This window comes from Podarcis melisellensis, assembly GCF_964234715.1.
Source record: "Podarcis melisellensis genome assembly, chromosome: 2".
Lineage (NCBI taxonomy): Eukaryota > Metazoa > Chordata > Lepidosauria > Squamata > Lacertidae > Podarcis > Podarcis melisellensis.
In genome coordinates, this window is record NC_138529.1 from 53,752,774 (window position 1) to 53,772,757 (window position 19,984).

Genomic DNA, 19,984 nt, shown 5'->3' on the forward strand with positions numbered 1-19,984 from the left:
AGTTTGGTATCCATATTCTACAGAATCCTGCCGAGCCCAAAAAACCACGAAGTTCCCTGCGATTCTTTGGCTCTGGAATCTGGATGATGGCTTGCTTCCTTTCTTCCCTTAGGGTCCGTCGCTGATGGGATATATCAAATCCAAGGTATTTTACGATGGGTTGGCATATTTGGGCCTTTTTCTTAGATACTCGGTATCCTGCTTCAGCCAGATGATTTAACAAGTCCTTGGTGGCTTCCATACACGTGTCCTCGTCTGAACAGGCCAAAAGAAGGTCATCTGCGTACTGCAACAGAATCCTGTGTGGGCTGGTGGGGAAGCTAGACAGGTCCGAGGCCAATGCAACCCCAAAAAGGGTTGGAGAATTCTTGAAGCCTTGTGGAAGCCTTGTCCACGTGTATTGCACCCTGGTGCCTGTTCCTGGATCTGTCCATTGAAATGCAAACAGGGGTTGGCTTTCTTCTGCCAAACGGCAACAAAAGAATGCATCCTTCAAGTCCAGTACTGTGAAATAACATGCGGTGGGAGGGATTAGACTCAACAGCGTGTAAGGATTGGGCACATTGGGGTGGAGGGTTTCCACGGCTTGGTTAACTAATCTAAGGTCTTGGACCGGGCGATACGAGTTATCTTCCTTCTTCACCGGCAAGAGTGGGGTGTTCCACTGAGATTGACACTGCCTCAGGATGCCATGGCGAAGTAACCGTTCCAAATGTACCCATACTCCTTCTGCAGCTCGCCGGGGGATAGGGTACTGGTTCACAGCCACAGGGTTGGCGAACGGTTTGGGCTTGACTATTATAGGTGGGATGTTCTTTGCCATTCCGGGCGGGTTGCCTTCTGCCCATACACCAGGGTTAACCTTTTGCAGGAGGTCTTCTGGAATAATCCCCTCCTCTTCTTTTACCATCATTAAGCGCCAATGTTCCCTCAAGGGTACCTCTAAGGAGAACTCCCCTGCCGGCCCTGTGGTCATTGCCACTTCCCCTGTTGGTTGGAAGGAGATCTGGGCTTGCAATTTTGATAGCAGGTCTCGGCCCAATAATGGGATAGGGCACTCTGGTATATACAAAAACTTGTGTTGGACCACTTGGCCACCCAGGCGACAGACAACAGATTGCAGGAATGGGGCTCTTTGTGATTTGCCTGTAGCTCCTATTATGTTAATTGTTTGCTTGGTGGGCTTGGACACTGGTACTGGCAAAACAGAGTGGGCGGCTCCTGTGTCAACCATGAAGGGGATGGTTCGGTTCCCTGTTTGTATTTTGACCATGGGCTCACGGGAACCTAAATCAGCTGGGCCCGGTCTGTCCTAATATTCTTCCTCTTCTCTCAGGCTCATTGCGCCGGGTTGTCTTTGGGCTGGAGGGTGCCAGGGAGGCCCTTGTCCACGTCCTCTACCCCTGCCTGCATTTGCCGATGTCCAGGGTCTCAGTCCCTGTCCAGGTCCCTCGGGGATTGGGCCTGGGATTCGCTCTCCTCTTCCCCTTCCACCTGAGTGAGCCTGTGGGCATTCTCTTTTCCAGTGCCCTTCCTGCCGGCAGATGGCGCACTGGTTCCTTCCCAGACGGCCTTGCCCTCCTCCCCGGGCACTTCCTCTTCCCTGAGGGGTGGGTGCGGTAGCCTGTAGCGCCATCAACTTCTTTGCTTGATACTTCTCCTTTTTCTTCTGCGCCTCTTCCTCCCTCTGATTATAGGTGGTTTGAGCCAGTTCTAACATCCACTCTAGGGTGTGGCCCATGAACCCCTCGTTTTTTTGAATCTTTCGACGGACATCGGCTGCCGCTTGCGCTACAAAGGCAGCTTTTAAGATAGGGGCGTTGGCAGCCTCATCTGGGTCCACAGGAGTATACTGGCGGTAAGCTTCCTTCAGGCGTTCTAAATATGCTCCTGGGGCCTCTTCATTTCCCTGCACTACCTCTCTAACCTTTACAAAGTTGGTGGGTTTCCTGGCTGCCCTTCTCATTCCATTTAATACATTCTGGCGGTAGGTAGTGAGGATGTTCTGGCCACCAGTAGTTTGATAATCCCAATTCGGGGTGTTTTCAGGGTACCCTGCTGCAATAGCTGGATCCTGCACTCCCTGCGCTCTCATGTGTGCTCGGGCTTCAGCATGGATGCGCCTAGTCTCTTCTGTGGTTAGCAGCGCATCCATTAAATACTGCACATCATCAAAGGTGGGATTATAAGTTTTAAAAATCCCTTCAAACAGCTTTATGATTTTCGCTGGGTTTTCCTCAAATGAAGGATTTTGATTTCTCCAATTACAGACATCTGCACTCGAAAAGGGTATATGCTGGACCGTGTAGGTCCGTTCTGCTGCTGCCCCATTAGCTCCTGGAGGTCCCGGTGGGTCATAAACCCTTCGGAGGGGTAGTACTCCGGCTGCCTGATCCCTCCTGGTTTTCTCATACTGTCTATGAGACATAACTTTCTTCGCTGCCTGTCCCCACTTACGTTGCCATCTCTTTCTCTTGTCAGGGGTGCAGCATTCTGCTGCCTCAACTAACAAGGGACTCACATCCAATTTTTCCGCATAGGGGCTTACGTATGCCGTAATGCGTTCCTCCTGTTCCGTGGTCCACCTCATATTCTTCTCAGTCCATCTTATCAACTCCTCTATAAATTCCTCATCATCTTCTTCCTCCTTCTTTTCCTCTAACTCATCATTCATTAACAAGTTGCTGTCCCTTTTTTCTAGACTTGGTGCAGGGCTTGCTTGGGCCTGGGGACCGGCTCCTCCCGGTGCCTGGAGACCTGGGCCTGGGGGATTTGCCAGAGGGGCAGTTGGTGGAGCATAGGGTGGCGGTGGTTTGATGACTTCCCCCTCCTCATCTTCTGGGTCTGGTATCACTGGGGGCTTTTCTGACTTCCCTGCCGGTCGAACTGCACAAACTGTACTTTGTGGGGCGTCGCCTTGGCAGGCTTTCAACCATGGTGGGTTCTTTTCTACATTGGTTTTCCAAGTAGAAATGTAAGGGATTTGGTCGGGGTGGGCATTCAATATGTTCTGATATAATGGACTGATTAGTTGCAAATCAAAGCTTCCTCCTGACGGCCAATTAGTTTGTGCGGGCCAGTCAACTTCACACAATGTCCTCATTCTCTGTCTTCTTAATTTAATTCCCCAGTCATAACTTTTTGTGGCGGCTTTCCAATTGTTTAAAAAGCATTCCAGGGGACTACATTGGCTTGCCCCAGACCCCATTTTTTTTTTCCTTCAGATACTCCTCTCCTAACTGGGTTATAAATTCTTTCACACACCAAATAATACAGATTGTGGCCTGCACGAGGTCGCCCTGGCAGAAAACGCACAACCCTGCAATCGCTCGACCAAGGGGCACTAATACCCCGGCCCACACTCGACAATTCAATCACCGGAGTATCTGACATGCAACACACACAACATACAAATCACATCAATATAATTTCCCCTCCTTCCTCTGTTCCAAATTTATGCTGGTGGCATTCTCCTGCACAACCAGTCCCCTTATTCCTGGTGGCTGGCACTGTACTGCACAACCAATCCCCTTGTTCCTGGCTGGCACTGTACTGCCACAGCCAGGTGAGGCTGATCAGGCCTCGCCCTTTCCCTTGGGCTTACCTTTTTTCGCTGCAGACCCCTTCTGGCCAGTTCTCTTTTCTCCCTCGACCTGTGTCTCCACTCCGGAGCGGTGTGGCTGGTTCCCCCCACGAATTGGCAGGGTGCGCGCTTGGAGCCTGCAAAACGCCGATCCGAGCTGTTCACCGAGGTCGAGCCTGGCCCTCCCCGGCCCTCTGGGGTGGGGCAAAGATTCCCGGCCAACGCACCAAGCTGTAGGCTTAGGCCCTTTACTTTGCCAGAGAATTGCTTACCCGCGTCCCCAGGACCGAGAAGAGAATAAAAAAATTCCAGGAAAGTTTCTTCTTTGGAGAAAAGAGTTTTATTGCAAATCTGTGCACAGAGACAGCCAGCAGAATATAGTTTCTGAAATCTGACTGTGTAGAAATACATTTCAGCAAGCCTTCTTATACCTTTTGAGCATTTACCCACCTCCCAGACCTCCCCCAAACCTTCCCCAATCAGCTGGCAAGTTTTCAACTCATTCCCTTTTAGGGCATATCAATATTTGCTGGCTAAGGCTGCTAGCTAAGCACTTCCTCTGCTGGTTAAGCATTTTCTCTGCTCAGTAAGCACCCCCTCCCACCTCCTTGTACACGTGTCTTCTTTTGCTAGCTAAGCATTCCCTTGTATCTCTTCTTATCTTGCATTACTTAAAGCAGAAGCAAAGCAGGAAACATCTTGCTAGTGGTTTTTAGTTGACAGCAGTTTCTGGCTAGGCAGGAAACGACCTTCTGACCTGTAGCTAACATCAGCAGTTTCAGATAGCTGGTTAGACAGGAAACGGCCTCCTGACCTGTCTGATTTAGACTTTGCAAATAACTGCATTTTTGAGTTTGAGCTTGTGTAGCCATCCTAGCAGAGTGCTGGAATTTACTATGTGTAGATAATATTAATGATTAACCGTTCCCTTCTCCCTTCAGATACATCATCTCTAAACTATTCCCATGCACTGTATATTTCTTGGCAAGGTTGCATTCTGTGCTGAGAAACCTTCTCTAAACGGGGAGGGAGGAAAAGGGGTGGGGGTGGGGAATACCACTGTCTAGCGCAATACTGCAGCGGACCCATTTGCCAGAATGTAAAATGGATGCACTGCTGAACAAACCAAGAGGTATTGTTCTTGCACAAACAACCAGGCCTTCTCACAGGACCAGGCCATTTCCAGGTTTTAAGTCCCTTAGGCATAACCAAAAACAATTTTAAAAAAAATGACAGCACAGGAAAACAAGACAAAAAAGAAAAGCACACAATTCTATTTTATGTTTAATTATTGACTGAATGCTTTTCTATCCCTCTCTGGTGCAAATACACTAATTACTGAAGCAAAAGCATGTATTTTATGAAGTCATATCTTATTTGCTTCAAGTTGTGGCTCTGAGCTGAAAGATTGTGCCACATTTTTGTCTTATGTGCACAAAAACAAGTTGCAAAACTTATCAAATCCTCCCCTCCCCCCGGTCCAAATTGAGGCCCTGGCAAAATGGCCACTCTGCCCCCCCACCCCCACCTACAAACAGCAAGCCACAGACCCAGTCCTGCTGCAAGGATACAGTCCATGCCTCTCCTGCCACTGCAACATAATAGAAAAAGCCTCAAATGGCAGGGAAGTTAGCCGCACCACACTCTCAAATTCTCACAGCAATAATAATGGATTATGCAGATCAGCATAATCTGAGCCTCCAGTGCTCTTGTCTGGGAAACAGCAGATGGCCAAGGACCTTGCTGCCCTCATCATTTAGCACAGTTCCCCTTAAGGTCCTGATCAATGTGGCATTAGAGAGAGGGAGAGGGAGAGAGACCGTGGGCTTGGAAAGGTCACTGGCTCTGCTGTTTGCTTTATGCTCTGCACTTTCTGCTTTGTACGCTGTCGCCTCTTTCCTTTTTCCTTTTTGATAAGCAATTAATAACGCAGATCAAACCAGAACGTGGTGTTGGCGTAAGTTCAATGAAGATTCACATACGGCTGGTTTAAAGAGCCCCTCACAGGATTACCTAAAGTGCTCTTTAGCAGAGGTACACAAAATACATCTAAGAACAGAAGCAAGAGTAACAACTCAAGAGGCGGCTGCTCACACACAGCTTGGATGGTTCAGGTTATCCACCTGCACATCACTCAGCTATCACCCCAAAGGAAAATGGGTGATTTTCAGGATTCCACGTTTTTAGTCAATGCAGTAGCGAGGACTCAAATGTTGTTTCTTTGCATGAACATGCAGAAAAAGAGGGGGTGGGGAAAAGGAAAGTAAAGAGGTCGGGATGACTCCAAATATTTGTTTACACCTACTGCCCACATAGCTAAGCTCTCTCCAGATGTATTTATGGAGGAAGAAAATGTCATTACAGTTTGTTTTAAATATTTCCATAGCTGGGTAAACAGACTATGTCACAGAGAGATAGCTGCCAGACGTCACTTGCGAGGAATGACCTGACCAAAAGTGGAGCAATGAAGTCATTCATCACAGGGGAGACACACTTCTCTCCCAAGTCCTTAACAGACAGCACTATGTGAATGACATTCATTCCACACAGATTCACCACACGATTCTCATAATGAGCAAATGAAAAGGTAGCAGTAGAGCACAGGTCAGCATTTACGCTTGGTCTGCCTAGAGGGCTCCTGCCAACTTTATTTGCAGTTTCACAAAGGCTGGCTGTGGGGCCAACGCAGATAATTTTACAATCCCAACTTTCATTTGTAAAAGGACTGTTAGAACCTGGAAAGCTCTACAGCCCTACTGAGGGAAAATAGCAGCATTGCTAGCATAGGAGCCTACTCCTAGGGGCCAAGGGGGCTCTACCCGCCCCAATATAATATTTGAGGGTGCCAGGCAGCAGAAAGTTAATGGATACTGCCATTCAAATGATGTGTGTGCACTGTGTCATGGGAAGGGCTTACCTGCCCCCACTCCACCCCCATTATTTTATTCAAGTTGGCACCCCTGACTGCTAGTGAAAATCTCCCTTGAGGATATTTCTCCTGATTCTTCAAACTCTGTTGTCGCTTCACCCACTCCTTCCCCAAACAGGATTGCCTCACACCTGCAGGAGACGCTGCAATTATATTCAGGATATTCCAGGTTTATGGGAAGTGCCACAAGGCCTTCTGCTCTTTGGAAAAATAAATCTCTTATGTGGAAATTGATTGATTGCTCAACTTTCTTTTGTTGTATTTCCACAGCCAACATTATGCAAAGGCAACACAAGGAATCTCCATCTTGTTTTAAGCTTTTGGCAGTCACAGCTACATAGAAGCACATTATAGGGTACTTCCAGATGCGGGTTTGTTGTGAAATCTGTGCTGTTCGTGCACACAAGATTTTGCAGCTTCCACATGCCATCATCAAAATACCAACCTGTTTAATTTTCAATTTTAATGTGGATTTCTCCATAACAATCTGCAGTCACTGCTGGTGTGAAATCTCCTTAGTGCTGCCTCTGCTAACTAGGTGCTTTCTAGCTGTTTAGACTACAATTCCCATCATCCCTGACCAAGTCTCCATTTTGTCCATTGTAAAACATGATAAATAAGGTTGGCAATATTTGTTCTTGGGCCCTTCAAATGTATGTGGGTTTATTAAAAAAATAAGGTGCAGCTGCACAGGTACAAACATATCTATGCACATACCCATAACAGAACAAGGCAGCAGAAAGTGGAAGAACAGTGATTGAGGGCAAAGAAGTGGGGAACACACACCTCCATCCACTATAGGAGCCAACTCCTAGGGGCCATGAGGGCTTTGGCTCCCGCAATAAAATAATTGAAGTGGCTGGGCTCCCACAAAGTTTATGGGCATTCCCATTCAAATGAGGTGTGTGCACTGGGTCATGTGATTGATTATGTGGGGTGGGGTTTACCTGGGCCGCCACAATTTTATTCAAGTTGGCAGCCCTGCCATCCACTGATGTGCAACAGTAATGAATATGTGGAAGCACAACTAGACTACTGAGTTCCAGGCCCAAGCATTTTTGTAGGCCTAGTACATAGGCGTACCTTCCTTGTAGACATACACATTACCATGTTCCCATCCCAAATACTCTCTCTCATGAGTCATTAAAGAAAAGCAGGCTACACAAGGATACAGAATCCCAAGGACATACATGAATAGACTAACCTATCAGGTCCTCCTTTTACACCAGGGCACCAGGCAAACAATAATTTATCATTTGCACAAGGGTACCAGGCCCTTACAGAATCTTTCATTTGCACAAGGATAGAATAGACCAATGTACCAAGCAATCAACAATACCTCATTTCACGGGGAGTCCCAGGGATGTAGCAGCAGGGTAGATCTCAGTCTGGTCAAGCTATACTGCACCTACAGCATTTTAAGCCTTCATCAAAGTCCACCCCCCTCTACTCCAGCTCAAGCCCTGTGTTTTTTAAACTACCTTCACCTGTCTTGATTATTACTACCTTCACCTGGCTTGGGGGTTTCTAGGCCAATAGGCAAGCAAAGTAATTAACCTACACCTGGGCTCTCTCTACACAAGATGTGCTCCTGCAAGCAACCAAGTCGGCATTAGAATCACTGCTGTTGAGTTTATGGTGTCAGGAAGGGTTAATTGTGCAAGGCCAGCTACGGCTCCTTGATAACAATTCATTTTCCACATTGCTATAAGAACACACTCCAATCTCATGGGTCAGGGAAAGCCTGAGTAAGTAAGTGTATGTAAGTCTTTACAAGCCACGTGAAGTGTAGGTTGTGTAACCTGAAGAGATTTTCTTGCCACCCATTCCCATTTCTCACATTTTCAATTTAATTCACATTCCCTTCAACAGTAAAGAGGTGGTTGTGAATGGAAATTCTTACATTCTCAATGAAACAGCATATTGTGTATTGTTGTGGCCTACAGTGAGTGCTGAAAACTCTCGAGGCAAAGAGCTCCTTTGGGTGTTTATCTGAAATTAAGATTTTACAATTTGCCTAGCACTAACCATTTGTGCTTCTTGGGCCTCTAGCATTCTTCCACACCTGTTTTGTAAGCATATCAGCTTGGCATTGATAGATAATTTCTTATACAGAAAATATTTCATGGGGAGAGTTACTCTTGTTTTGAATTGGAAGTCCACATTAGCTCTGGTGTACTTGTTTTCTGTAACTCATATTTGGTCAACAACCCTAAACACACTTACTTATAAGTAAATTCCTCTGAAATCAATGGAACTTCCTTCAAAGATCATGGTTAGCCTGACAGTTGTATCTACATTCAGGCAGGACATGTTATTAGCATCACCAGGCAGTGCTACTTGAGCTCTCTGTGTTGATGACAGGTATCTCCCGTGTGATGATTCACGTTACCATGATGCTGGCATGGTAACACATTCCAATTCACTGCTCTAGGAAAGATGGCAAGTTTGTTGATGCTGTATCTTGGGATCATTTAAGCAACTGGGACCATATTCTTGTCTTCATCTCCTGCAAGGATGGGTACAGCTGAACCTCAGCTTGTTGTGCAGGTTTGTGAGGATTCATGAATAAATTAGGCTAATCTTTGAAGAAAACCCCTGGAGAACCACTTTTATTGACCAGGGATTATGATTCATTATAACAATTTGCAGCGGGGTAGTTGAGACCACTACTGCACCATCCCAACAAAGTGTCTTTGTGGCGCCTTAAAAACTAACTCATTCATTAGGGGAAAGTTCATAGTTTAGTGGTGCATTTTCTCCTTTTATGCAGATGTTCCCAGGTCAATCCCTGGAATTGACAGGTAGAGTTGGGAGAGATTCCTGCCTGAAGTCTTGGGGAATGAGTCAGAAATGCATGATGCTACTTCTAAATGGCAAGTTGGGCTCTCTTTACATGCATGACGTAAGCCCTTCCCTAATCCATATAACTCTGGCTGAGACTTTCCTTCCTGACAGTATTGTGAAAGAGAAAGAGAAGGAAGAGGGAGGCGGCTGGACTCCCCTCCCCCCTTTTCAGTCCACTGATGCCATGCTACTTTGCTTCACGAAGACTTGTGTATCAGCCAGACAAAAGTAAAATAAAAAACTGCTGGGACCACTCATATTTATGATCAGCTCATAGTTATGGTTTGAGAAAGTCAGACTGCAAAAAATAAATGCTGCTTAACAGCAATAACTTTCCAAGCATGGTAATGTATTGGAAGTACTAAAGAAAACGAAATCTGAACTTTCACACACTGGTACTTCCTTGCAAATGTGTCCAAAACGAGCATTTCTGTGTTAGAATATGTATTAATCTGAGCATGTTACGGCATTTTAATGAGAACTGAAAACAGATTTCTCAGACTTTTATCTATTAGAAGTTCTTAGGAATTATGGAACATGCACCTTAAGTTATTAAATGTAATTTTATACTGTAATTATGTGATATAAAAATTAATGGTTTTAAATTACCAATTTGTTATTTAGCCAGTAGGATTTTCTCTGGATACCTTCCTCGTCTAAAACTGCAAGATAATGAAGGCAAAGTTATGATTAGTCATAGTGTTACACATAAATATTTGCATTTTGGGGAAACTGCTGTGAAGAACCACAAAATATCTACTCAACTTACAAAAATAAATCCTCAGTAACTTACTTACCAAACAGCCGATTGTGTTGATTTTGGCACGGTGTTAGCATTAATCCGCAAAAATATGTCCACATGAAAAGGTGAAACAGCCAAGGCTGCCATAAAATTTTTACCTGGAAAAATATTTGCTCAGACAGTAATGCTTCCAGTCATAACTCATGTTGCTGGTTCAAATTTTATCAGGACACAAATGGCTGAAAACATTTACCACCTTAGTTGTGTGTGTTGCCCTTCCTTAGTAGGATCCAGGTGCAGAACTATTTAAAAATCTGAGGGAGAAATAGTACATTCCTTACCATGAATTTCCTGTTCTCTGTGGCTACAGGAGACTATGTCTCCTCAGAACAGGAGACAAGGCCAAACTCTTGCATTTCAGCCAAACTTTTGCATTTTGTCCTCCAAAGGATTTTTGCTACCAGCACAGACCAGGCTGAAAAGAGCTGAAGAAACCCCTCAGCCGGCTACCTGTGTGTGTGTTTGTGTGTACATATGTATGTACATGTGTATGTATGTATCAGTAGGACCACTCAGCCCAAAGAAAAGAAGAGGGCAGGAGGGAAGGGAAAGGAGCCTCATGAGACTCCCTCCCTTTTTACATGCATAACAAGGCAGAAGTTTGAAGATGTGTTGGCCCAACATCAAAATCAGTGCTGAGGATAACCCTCAGGGATTCAGAGAGGATAGCAATTAATAGCAACACATTACTTTTTCCTCACTAGGCGGCATTCTAAATTCTTGGTGATCTCCAAGCAGCCATGAGTGGGGCAGGCACAGTTGTAGACGGACGGACGCAAGGAAAGATGCCTCAGGCACTTGAAATGAAAATAAGAAAGCCGTATCTTGATTTAACTCCTGATAATATAATGCGTTGCTCTTTTGCTGCTCAGCATACAATGAGGCAGAGGGAGAGGGGGAAGCATTTAACACTGACTAAGAGGAGCTACCTTTCAGCCAGGACCAATTTTCCCTCAATTTCTATCACATTAGACAAATAAAATGCCTGCCTTGGGTGTCGAAACCCAAACACTGGAATGTTAACTATGTTCTGCTTTGTTTTCAAAGTGTTTTGTTCCAAATGTTATATTTCAGTAAACATATGACATACAGTATCTGGGGGTGGAGGGAGAGAAGAAATGCCAAAATTACCATAATAGTGTGGCAGTCAGAGCTTAATTTCCAGGGTGTGTGTGTGTGTATGTCTGGCTGCCAAAAACCTAAGCTACCTTCCCCAAATATAAGATTGATGCTTAAGGCACTGCCATTCTGAATTAATTTTCCTAAGGGCTCTTGTGATCCATAGACTTGAGGGGGAAGGGGCACATTTGAGTTTTTTGCTAGCTAATACATCCTATTTGCTAGCTAATACATCCTATTTACGTATATTTCTCTGCCCTGTGCCATTTAATCTGAGGGCCAGATTTACCTCAACTCCCCGACTGTGAAATCTGGGATCTGATGAACAGATGATTTGCAAGGCCATTCCATTGTTATTATTTAAGAGCCCATGGGGTTTTCATTCTTCACTTGGTTTCAATGTGCATTGTGTATCAACCCCCAAGGGCTTCATAGTTTTGGTTTTCAGGCTGGATCGCTGACAGGGAATTCAGCTGGAATATTTCGTAGGTTTCTTAGACATCTTCTACATATGCAGAATGAGGCATTGCCGTTCTGAGGTGTTAGAATGGATGGCACCTCTTTAGGCTACAGGTAGAGGGTGCCACGCCTTTGAATGCTCATCTGCATACAGAACCCCCACCATCCCCACCTTATCTTTCAGGAGTTTAAAAGGAGGACTACGTTCTCTCTCCTGGATATGCTAATTCTCTACTAGCGGACTTGTTGTTGTTTACCTTGGAAGCCTAAAGCGGTACTATCCATTCTACCATGTCGGGATTCTACTACCTCATTTTCCTTTAACCACTGACCACACATGAGTTCCTCTTTTGAAAACCCTCTGCACCAGACCTGCCAAGCGTCTCTGCACTTTCAAGCAAGGACTCTTGATTTACTATGTGCCAAGAACATATTAAAAAGAAAAGTTCAAAATGCTGTTGCTTGAAGACATTAGGTATGCTAGTAACTTGTAAGAGAGAAGAAATTTCTTACTTATTAAAAAAATGCAGGAACCAATACGTTTCTATGTAAAAAATAAAATAAAAAATTCTCTCCTCTGGGATGGCAGTCTGAGGTAGAACAGTATGTTATATGTTGTTCTAAGGGTGTTTTTTTTAAAAAAAAACTTAACATACACACAAACCAGCTTCTGAGGCTGCACTGAAGAAGCCTGAGTCCTTAAATCATCCCCACTTGTGCTATTTTGCTATTGAGAGTACCTGATCCCATCAAGCTGCTTTTACCCCCAATGCATAGTGTTTAAAGTGTGAGGGAAAAAAGGAATCAGAATCATAGGGATTGTAAGGGTAGTCTCTCAATTATGTCCACCTGAAAATAAGTGGGCTGATGTATTGGGAGCGGGGAATACAAGTACCTGCACTTATCTCCCAGCAGCAATAAAAGCAGCTTGGTAGAGAATTTCAAAAAATAAAAAAATAAATACACTAGTTATAGCATCAGAGATTGCATGGCTGTGTGCTTACTTATTAAAAGAGCACAAGAGAGAGTGTTAGCTGGCTCAGACGTCACAATAAACCATGGATAGGAGGATCAGGCGTATGGAGGCCTCAGACACTTGTGCTGCCCCCTCCTCCTGCAGTACAGAAACAAGATGTTCAAAAATTCTCTCTTCTGCTTTTGATTAACTACAGCTTGTCATGTTGTCAAATCAAGCAAACTGTGATTAATCATAATTATGGTTTGGTAGAAATAAGCCAGTGTCAAGCAATGGAGCTGGCTTGTTTCAATAATGTTAAGATTAACCACAGTTTAATGTTCAGATGAGCTCTTAAGGAAAACCCCAGAGATGAAATAGTGCATTCAATACGTATATTATTTGTTCAATAAACACTAGAGCTTCGAAATGAACAAAACACAATAGAAAAATACACTTACTACGCTCCTTCAAAGATGCCTAAAAATATGAACAAAAATGGAAGATGTGCAAAAGCTGCTGCCAAAATGAAGGAGACCAGGAAAAGTCATTTTCTCTAACGTTGGTGTGTAGATTTGTGCTTGCCTCTGCACCTCTTGTTAAATATGTTTAAATGCTGACTGAATATCTAGTTTATTACACTTCTGTTAAAAATCAGAATATATAAAAACTTTACTTCACAATATTTCAAATCATCATATTTACATCTCAAATTCAAAACAGTCAGTGAAACATACAGCAATGTGAACACTCAAGAATTTAAGATTAAATTAAAAAAAGCACACAAACATTTTAAAGCAGAAGAAGTCTATGGCCACTGAAATATGATAGTACAGCAGCTGGAGCGTGGGACAGGGAAACCACAATTTACCAGGAAGTGCCAGTTTTTCTACTTCTGCAAGTGGGCCAACTTTTCAATTTCATCTGAACACAGTCAAAACTTTCTATTTCTTTTTAAAGCAAAGAAGAAGAAGAAGCATGGTATCTGAAAAGTTTGGCTTTCAAATCATGTCATTAAGTGTAAATTCTACAGCTATGCAGACAATATGCAAAGCAACTTGAGAGCAATTTAGGAAAAGGGTCATCTTTCCCAAAACAGGTATTTCACTGAGAAAGGCATTACTGAAAGGCATCAATGAATAGGTGAAAACATCAATCCTAATACTTCATATATGTGTGTTTTCCAGATTTTTCACTCAACTGCGCAATAAATACAAAATTCTAAGGTAGGTGACTGTGTAGAGGAGGGGAAGGGAACCTGTGGCTCTTAAGATGTTGCCAATGGGCAGGGATGATAATTGTAATTCAGTGGCATCCTTAATGCTAAAGGTTCCCCGCCTCGTGTATCACACACACACACACACACACACACACACACACACCAGGCTACAAAGCAAGCAAGGGACATAATGACAGAAAGTATTGCTGTGAATGACAGAAGCTGCCCACATCAAAGAAATAAGAAAGGCCCAAGTGCACAATAGGCTTTGGATGCTTGTTTCTACAAATTTGTGCTAGTAAGTGTCAAGAGAAGGACAGCAAGTCAGTCTATGTGCTATTCTACAAAAGCAACTCCTTGACCTCTAAGAAGGAAATTCCTGTTTGAAGAGATTGCAGATATTTTAGTCTTAGCCATTCTGTTGTTGTTGTTTTTTTAAAAAAAGCCTTTATGAACTTTGGTCCAAAACATTATATTCTTCATATTGCTGATGGATATTTTTTGGGATCACAGTTGCTACACACACTCCGGAAAAACATTCAGATTCTGTTGTGTGTCTTGCTTGGACATTAAAAAGTTAAAAGCATTACTGTAATGCAACTGCTGTATTGTTTTTGGTCTATGTAGTGAAGCAGTTCTCATTATTGGAATTATTTATGTGTTGATTGCTGTCCAGGATGGCTAATCTCTGCAGAGGAAAGCCATTAGTGTTGATGTACATAAACATTATTTTCACCTTCTGAAGATAAAAGGAACAGACATGGTTTCCTCCAAGCCAATTGGAGGTTTATTTTGGCCAGCTAGAGGAAAGTGCAGGGGGTCTAATTTTTGTTCATCTAGCATTCCCTGGGTGTTACCCGAGAGGGCACCCGCAATGACTTTTTGTGATTTTGTGCAAGTAATTCCCGTTAAATGGGGCTTGGTATCAAGCAATCATTTTAAGCCACATTTACACACATACCTTGCTAATATCGTGCCCTCTAAAACAAAACACAATTTAGAAAGTGGGTGCACACCTTTTGTAGAAGAGCGGAACCATTTATGCTGAAGTTCCTCCCCCTCCCCCTTTCACATCCACCATTTCCTGCAGTGTCTTTGTACAAACAATGCATTACATAAGGAGCAACATACATTATTTACATAAACATTCATCTGAACAGGCACCAGAGTCCTTCACCTTTCTTTTCACAGTGGCAAACAGCAAATGATCTACAATACTCTAATCGGCAGTTGTCATGGATACCATGTAAAGTTCAGCAATGTTGTGTGTGAATGGGTCCATAGTTATAGAAACTCCACATAGTTCTCAGGGATCAATCCTGTTTTTCCATTCAAGGTTCCTTCCAACCAGCCAGGCTCTTGAGATGGATGAACTGAGAAGAGAGTTGAAGGTTATTAAGTCTATAAATCCGAAACTTTAAAATAGAACTAGAATGTTGACTAACTTTTATATTTCCTGTTCTTCCTGGCCGTAGGAGTGGGATGGATCCTCATCCTGGCCACAGAAAGAAAGGGTTATCCTCCAATTAAGTCTTCCTCTCAGAGGAGGGGCTCCACATAACATGCCTGAGCAGTGTACTTTCCAACCCCAAACAGCAACTTAGCAAATCTATTACCTGTATGTCTAAATAATAAAAGGTTAAGAAAGAGCGAGGAAGATAGTTGAGAGACATCCCTGGATGTCTCTGCCTAACCCTATCCATAAATCAGCTAACAGAGAGAAGAGGGCACTACTGAAGAATGAACCAGACTACCCTGAATCTACCAGGAAGAACAGAACATTTATTGGTCAGACAACATTCCATTTTCCACCCCTAGTGTCCAGCAATTTCATCCTCAAGGGGATATAGCCACCCCTGGCCAAAAAATCCCTCTCATAGAATACTATGAAGTGCCACATCCTGTGTTAACAGAGAGACTTCTATAGTGTTTACAATCACTGTTGGGATTGCGGATTACACAGGAGGAGGAAAAGAAAAGTAGTAGTGAGGGTGACAATGGATATGATCAAACATACATATGCATTTACGCTCTGCTTCAGTAGGAGGCAAGGACTAAGGGGTTAAAGTCTCTGGCTTCATCTCTCTCCCATCTCTTGCCGAAGAGTCTAAATGTTTATGGTTCCCCTTGCTCATTTCCCTTTTCTGTAGTGCTGAGGTTTCAAATTCCATCTTTCTTCCCTTGTGGCCTATTCCTCAGCCTAAAATTTCCTTCCATATTATCTTGCCTAGAATTCATTCCCACAATCTCCTTGTCCCCACCCTCCCCACCCTTTTCTTTTTTTAAGCTCTCTATGTTTATGTAGTTAACAGACATTAGGAAACTATATTCCTGTTTGTGAAAGCCATCGTGATGACAACAGGGTTACATAAGCCTGGTCATACACTCTAGCTCACAGGAGGAGGAAGGAAGAAGGAAGGAAGTATTATCAAGAGGCCATTGCTGTTTCTGTGCAGATAATGCAAAAGCCACTCTGGGGACTGAACAGGGCTTTATGGGGAGAAAAAAATCTGGAAAGATAACCTTCAATACTTAAGAAAATTAATGCACTTATTCTCTTTCTGGCTTGCTCATTAATGGGATTTCCTATGCTCGACTCTGGCAAAGCGTTTCCTTTACTGATTTAAACTCTAAGCTGGGAATAGACACAAGGACAGCCCCGAGATAACTCCTCCCCCCTGCAAAAAGATGTTTAGGGTAGTGTGGGTTCCAGGACAAACTTCCACAAAAGAATGCTACCAATATATATACTTTGGAGCAAGTAAAAAGTTAACAGCAAAAGTGTGGCACTTGAACTTGAGTTGCTCACCCGCGTGCAATCGTGTGCAATTTAAACACCCCCATTCTGCTCCTCGCCCCACTCCCGTTCTGCCCTTTTAGTGACATCTTTTATGACGTTTCTGGGTCAATTCCGGGTTTGGCGCTGTGTGTGTTTGCACAATTGTACACATATTGGTCATGCCTAAAACAGGGGTTGACTGTATTTGGTTCCATACAAAAATCTGAGGTTGGGGATTACGTTAATCTATCAAATGAAACACAAAACTGCCTGAGTAGATTTGAACATGATTTTATGCCAAGAGATGAGAGGCCAGCAAAGTAATAGTAATAGTCCTCTTCCTCCTCCTTACTTTTTATTCTGCCCTTCCTTGAAGGAACTGAAGGCAGCAACCATGGTAGAAATCCCACCATATTATTTCCTCCTCACCCGATTGCATAGGTTCATAGAATCATAGAATCATAGAGTTGGAAGAGACCACAAGGGCCATCGAGTCCAACCCCCTGCCAAGCAGGAAACACCATCAGAGCACTCCTGACATATGGTTGTCAAGCCTCTGCTTAAAGACCTCCAAAGAAGGAGACTCCACCACACTCCTTGGCAGCAAATTCATGTTTGCAAATAACATGTTTTCAACATGTTATTAAAATTTAACACAAATAGCAACCTTACAATGACAATGGATTTATTATAACTAGAATGGTTAGTATCAAGGTTGCTTTTACTTATTCATACTCTATATCCCTCTCTCATTTTGTTCTAGCCCACTAATGTGTATGAGGACAAGGAAAATGCTTGCATATGGATTGGGTTGGGGAGCAGGAAGAGGAATTTGAGTAAGTATACCTTTCTGTAAAAAATTCAAGACATTTTATTTCAAAACTGAACATCAAAGTCCCTCTAATGGTTAAACAAGCAAAACAATGAGGCACTTGGGAACAATAGACCTCTAGGTTGGTTTGGAACAGGCTTCCTCAAACTTGGCCCTCCAGTTGCTTTTGGCCTACATTTCCCATGATCCCTAGCTAGCAGGACCAGCGGTCAGGGATGATGGGAACTGTAGTCTCAAAACATCTGGAGGGCCCGAGTTTGAGGAAGCCTGGTCTGTAATTTCTTTCTTAGACTCGGAATACAAATTTACTTTTTAAGAGGAAACAGTATGCGTATCTTAGGGAAAGTTTTTAAAATATTAGCATTAAGGAAGTTATGTGACACCTCAAAAGACATCAGTAAATGATATGGGCTCATTTGTGCTGGTTCTGTCTTATACACATGGCTAAATTTCTAGGGGTGTCAACAGGAAAACTGTATGTACTGATATTAGCTAAACAATCCTATGCATGTCTACACATAAGTAAATCCCAATTCAGGTCAATGGGATTATTCCTGGATAAACTGCATCCTAAATCAATCAATCCGAATCTATTTCAGGCCTGGGGTTAACTTTCAAGCCCTGGGCACTAATACATGTGAATGTTACCCTAGGGAAAAAAGGCATCTTTCATTGCATTGCCATAATTGCTAAAATTTTCTCCTCCCGTGTGATATCTGCATAGTCCTTATTGAACTGCCCTGTCCTTCTTCTTTTTATTTTGTTAAAGACAATTCTTGAGCAGCTACTTGACTCTCCATCTTTTGTTACATTTCTAATTTCATTTATACCCCGTGGAATGTAAGTGATTTACCTCATTTTTGTGTATATTTTATATTTGTAGGCTAATTCTGCATTCTACAGTTTTTCTCTCCAGACAGTCTCTTCTTATATCCTTAGTCAAATTTACATGTTTGTATTAAAATGATTAATGCAATTGGTTTTTTATTATCCTTTCAATTGATTTCCACATCGTTCCATTATTATATTTAGATCAGAACAGGATACTGTATAGGAGAAGGTCATCTGTATAATCCTTGTTAGTATTCTCAACATGTAAGGATTTTTTTTGTTTTCTTAAACAGTATTTAGCTTTAATGTGCCCCATCACAGGCAGAAAACTTCAGCTTCTAAGGAAGATGGCAAGAGAGGCAGATGAAATTTTGCAGTTAAACCAAGGAAGGCAGAGAAACATTTAGAGAGATCGTGTAAATGATTTAAAGGGAAGGAGGAACTTGTTGCCAATGCTTTATACTGTTCTGGCCGAATCCTGCAAAAGAGGCAGTTTTTCAGGGATACAAGAATTAATGCTCATTCTGGAGCTTATGGCAATGAAAAACTGGTGCATCATAGAATAATCGTCGTAGAGTTGGAAGGGAGCATGAGGGTAATTTCATCAACCCCCCCCCCTGCAATGCAGAATTCTTTTGCACAATGGAGGGCTCAAACCCATGACCCTGAGATGTAGAGTTTCATGCTCTGTTGATTGAGCTACACTTGGTCTATGGTATCGAAACAAGTGGCTATGAAATTATATTGTGTGATATTCTGTTGTAACCATCTGCTAGTGCAGTGAAGTCCTGCTTCCTTTCTACAGTAATGGTTGCTTGTGCCTGAATTGAGAAAAGTTCTGTGGCTATAGTAGTCACATCACCTACTTACCCTCATATTCCTCCAGTCAGTAAATGTTGGAGTTATGAGTATGCATATGGAGACCTACCTTTTATGGCTTTTTTGGGGGGGGGATTTAATACCCAGTATTCTGGGATTCTACTCTTGTTGGAGTAGAGAAGATTAGAAGAAGAACTACGTGTTTGCCTGAGCTATGGCAAACCTTACAATTATGATGATTTTTCCCCCTGCAGCTAATGGTTGCTGCCATGGACAGTACCACCATCTCTATCTGCCATATCTTTCCCCTGAAATCAGCATTCGTTGGAGGGATGTGGCATGATCCCGATGTCTCTCAAACTACCTCCAACCCGTCCTACTCAGAAACTGGGATGCCACACAAATGGAAAAAAAACCAACAACATTTGTTTGGTACGTTATACTAGCTGAAAAATGAACTTTTTGTTTGTCAGCATGCCAAAAATGGGGTGGGGGGCAATGACGGACCCATCATCTATAAATGGTAAGTGCGGAAAGGCCCTCAATGCTTACATTTATAAGCCGCCATACAGTATAAAGTATACAACCCCCTACTGAGTTATTTAAATGTAGGAAGCAACACTGAATAGTTTGCCCATCTTTGCTGTGATCATATGGCAGGCTTAAATAAATAAATAAAACTGAACTGAAAGAATGGAAGGAAATTCTGTTGCACCTTTCACTGCATTAAAAACATAAGGAGGTTTACAAATACTTCATTGGTGTGATAGGGTTAAAAACTTTTACAGAAATTAGAGATCTAAGTTAATC

General features: G+C 43.0%; 1 protein-coding gene across 8 annotated transcripts in view; it reads right to left on the reverse strand.

The window, feature by feature from the left end:
• Positions 1-11,334: 11,334 nt before the first annotated feature.
• ARHGAP26 (Rho GTPase activating protein 26) overlaps positions 11,335-19,984 on the reverse strand; it is a 207,111-nt gene continuing 198,461 nt past the window's right edge. For all 8 annotated transcript variants that reach the window (XM_081900796.1, XM_081900801.1, XM_081900802.1 and 5 more), the window contains one exon: positions 11,335-15,286. In XM_081900796.1, the coding sequence (XP_081756922.1) occupies positions 15,198-15,286 (89 nt within the window). In that variant the 3' untranslated portion in view covers positions 11,335-15,197. The remainder of the gene's footprint in view (positions 15,287-19,984) is intronic.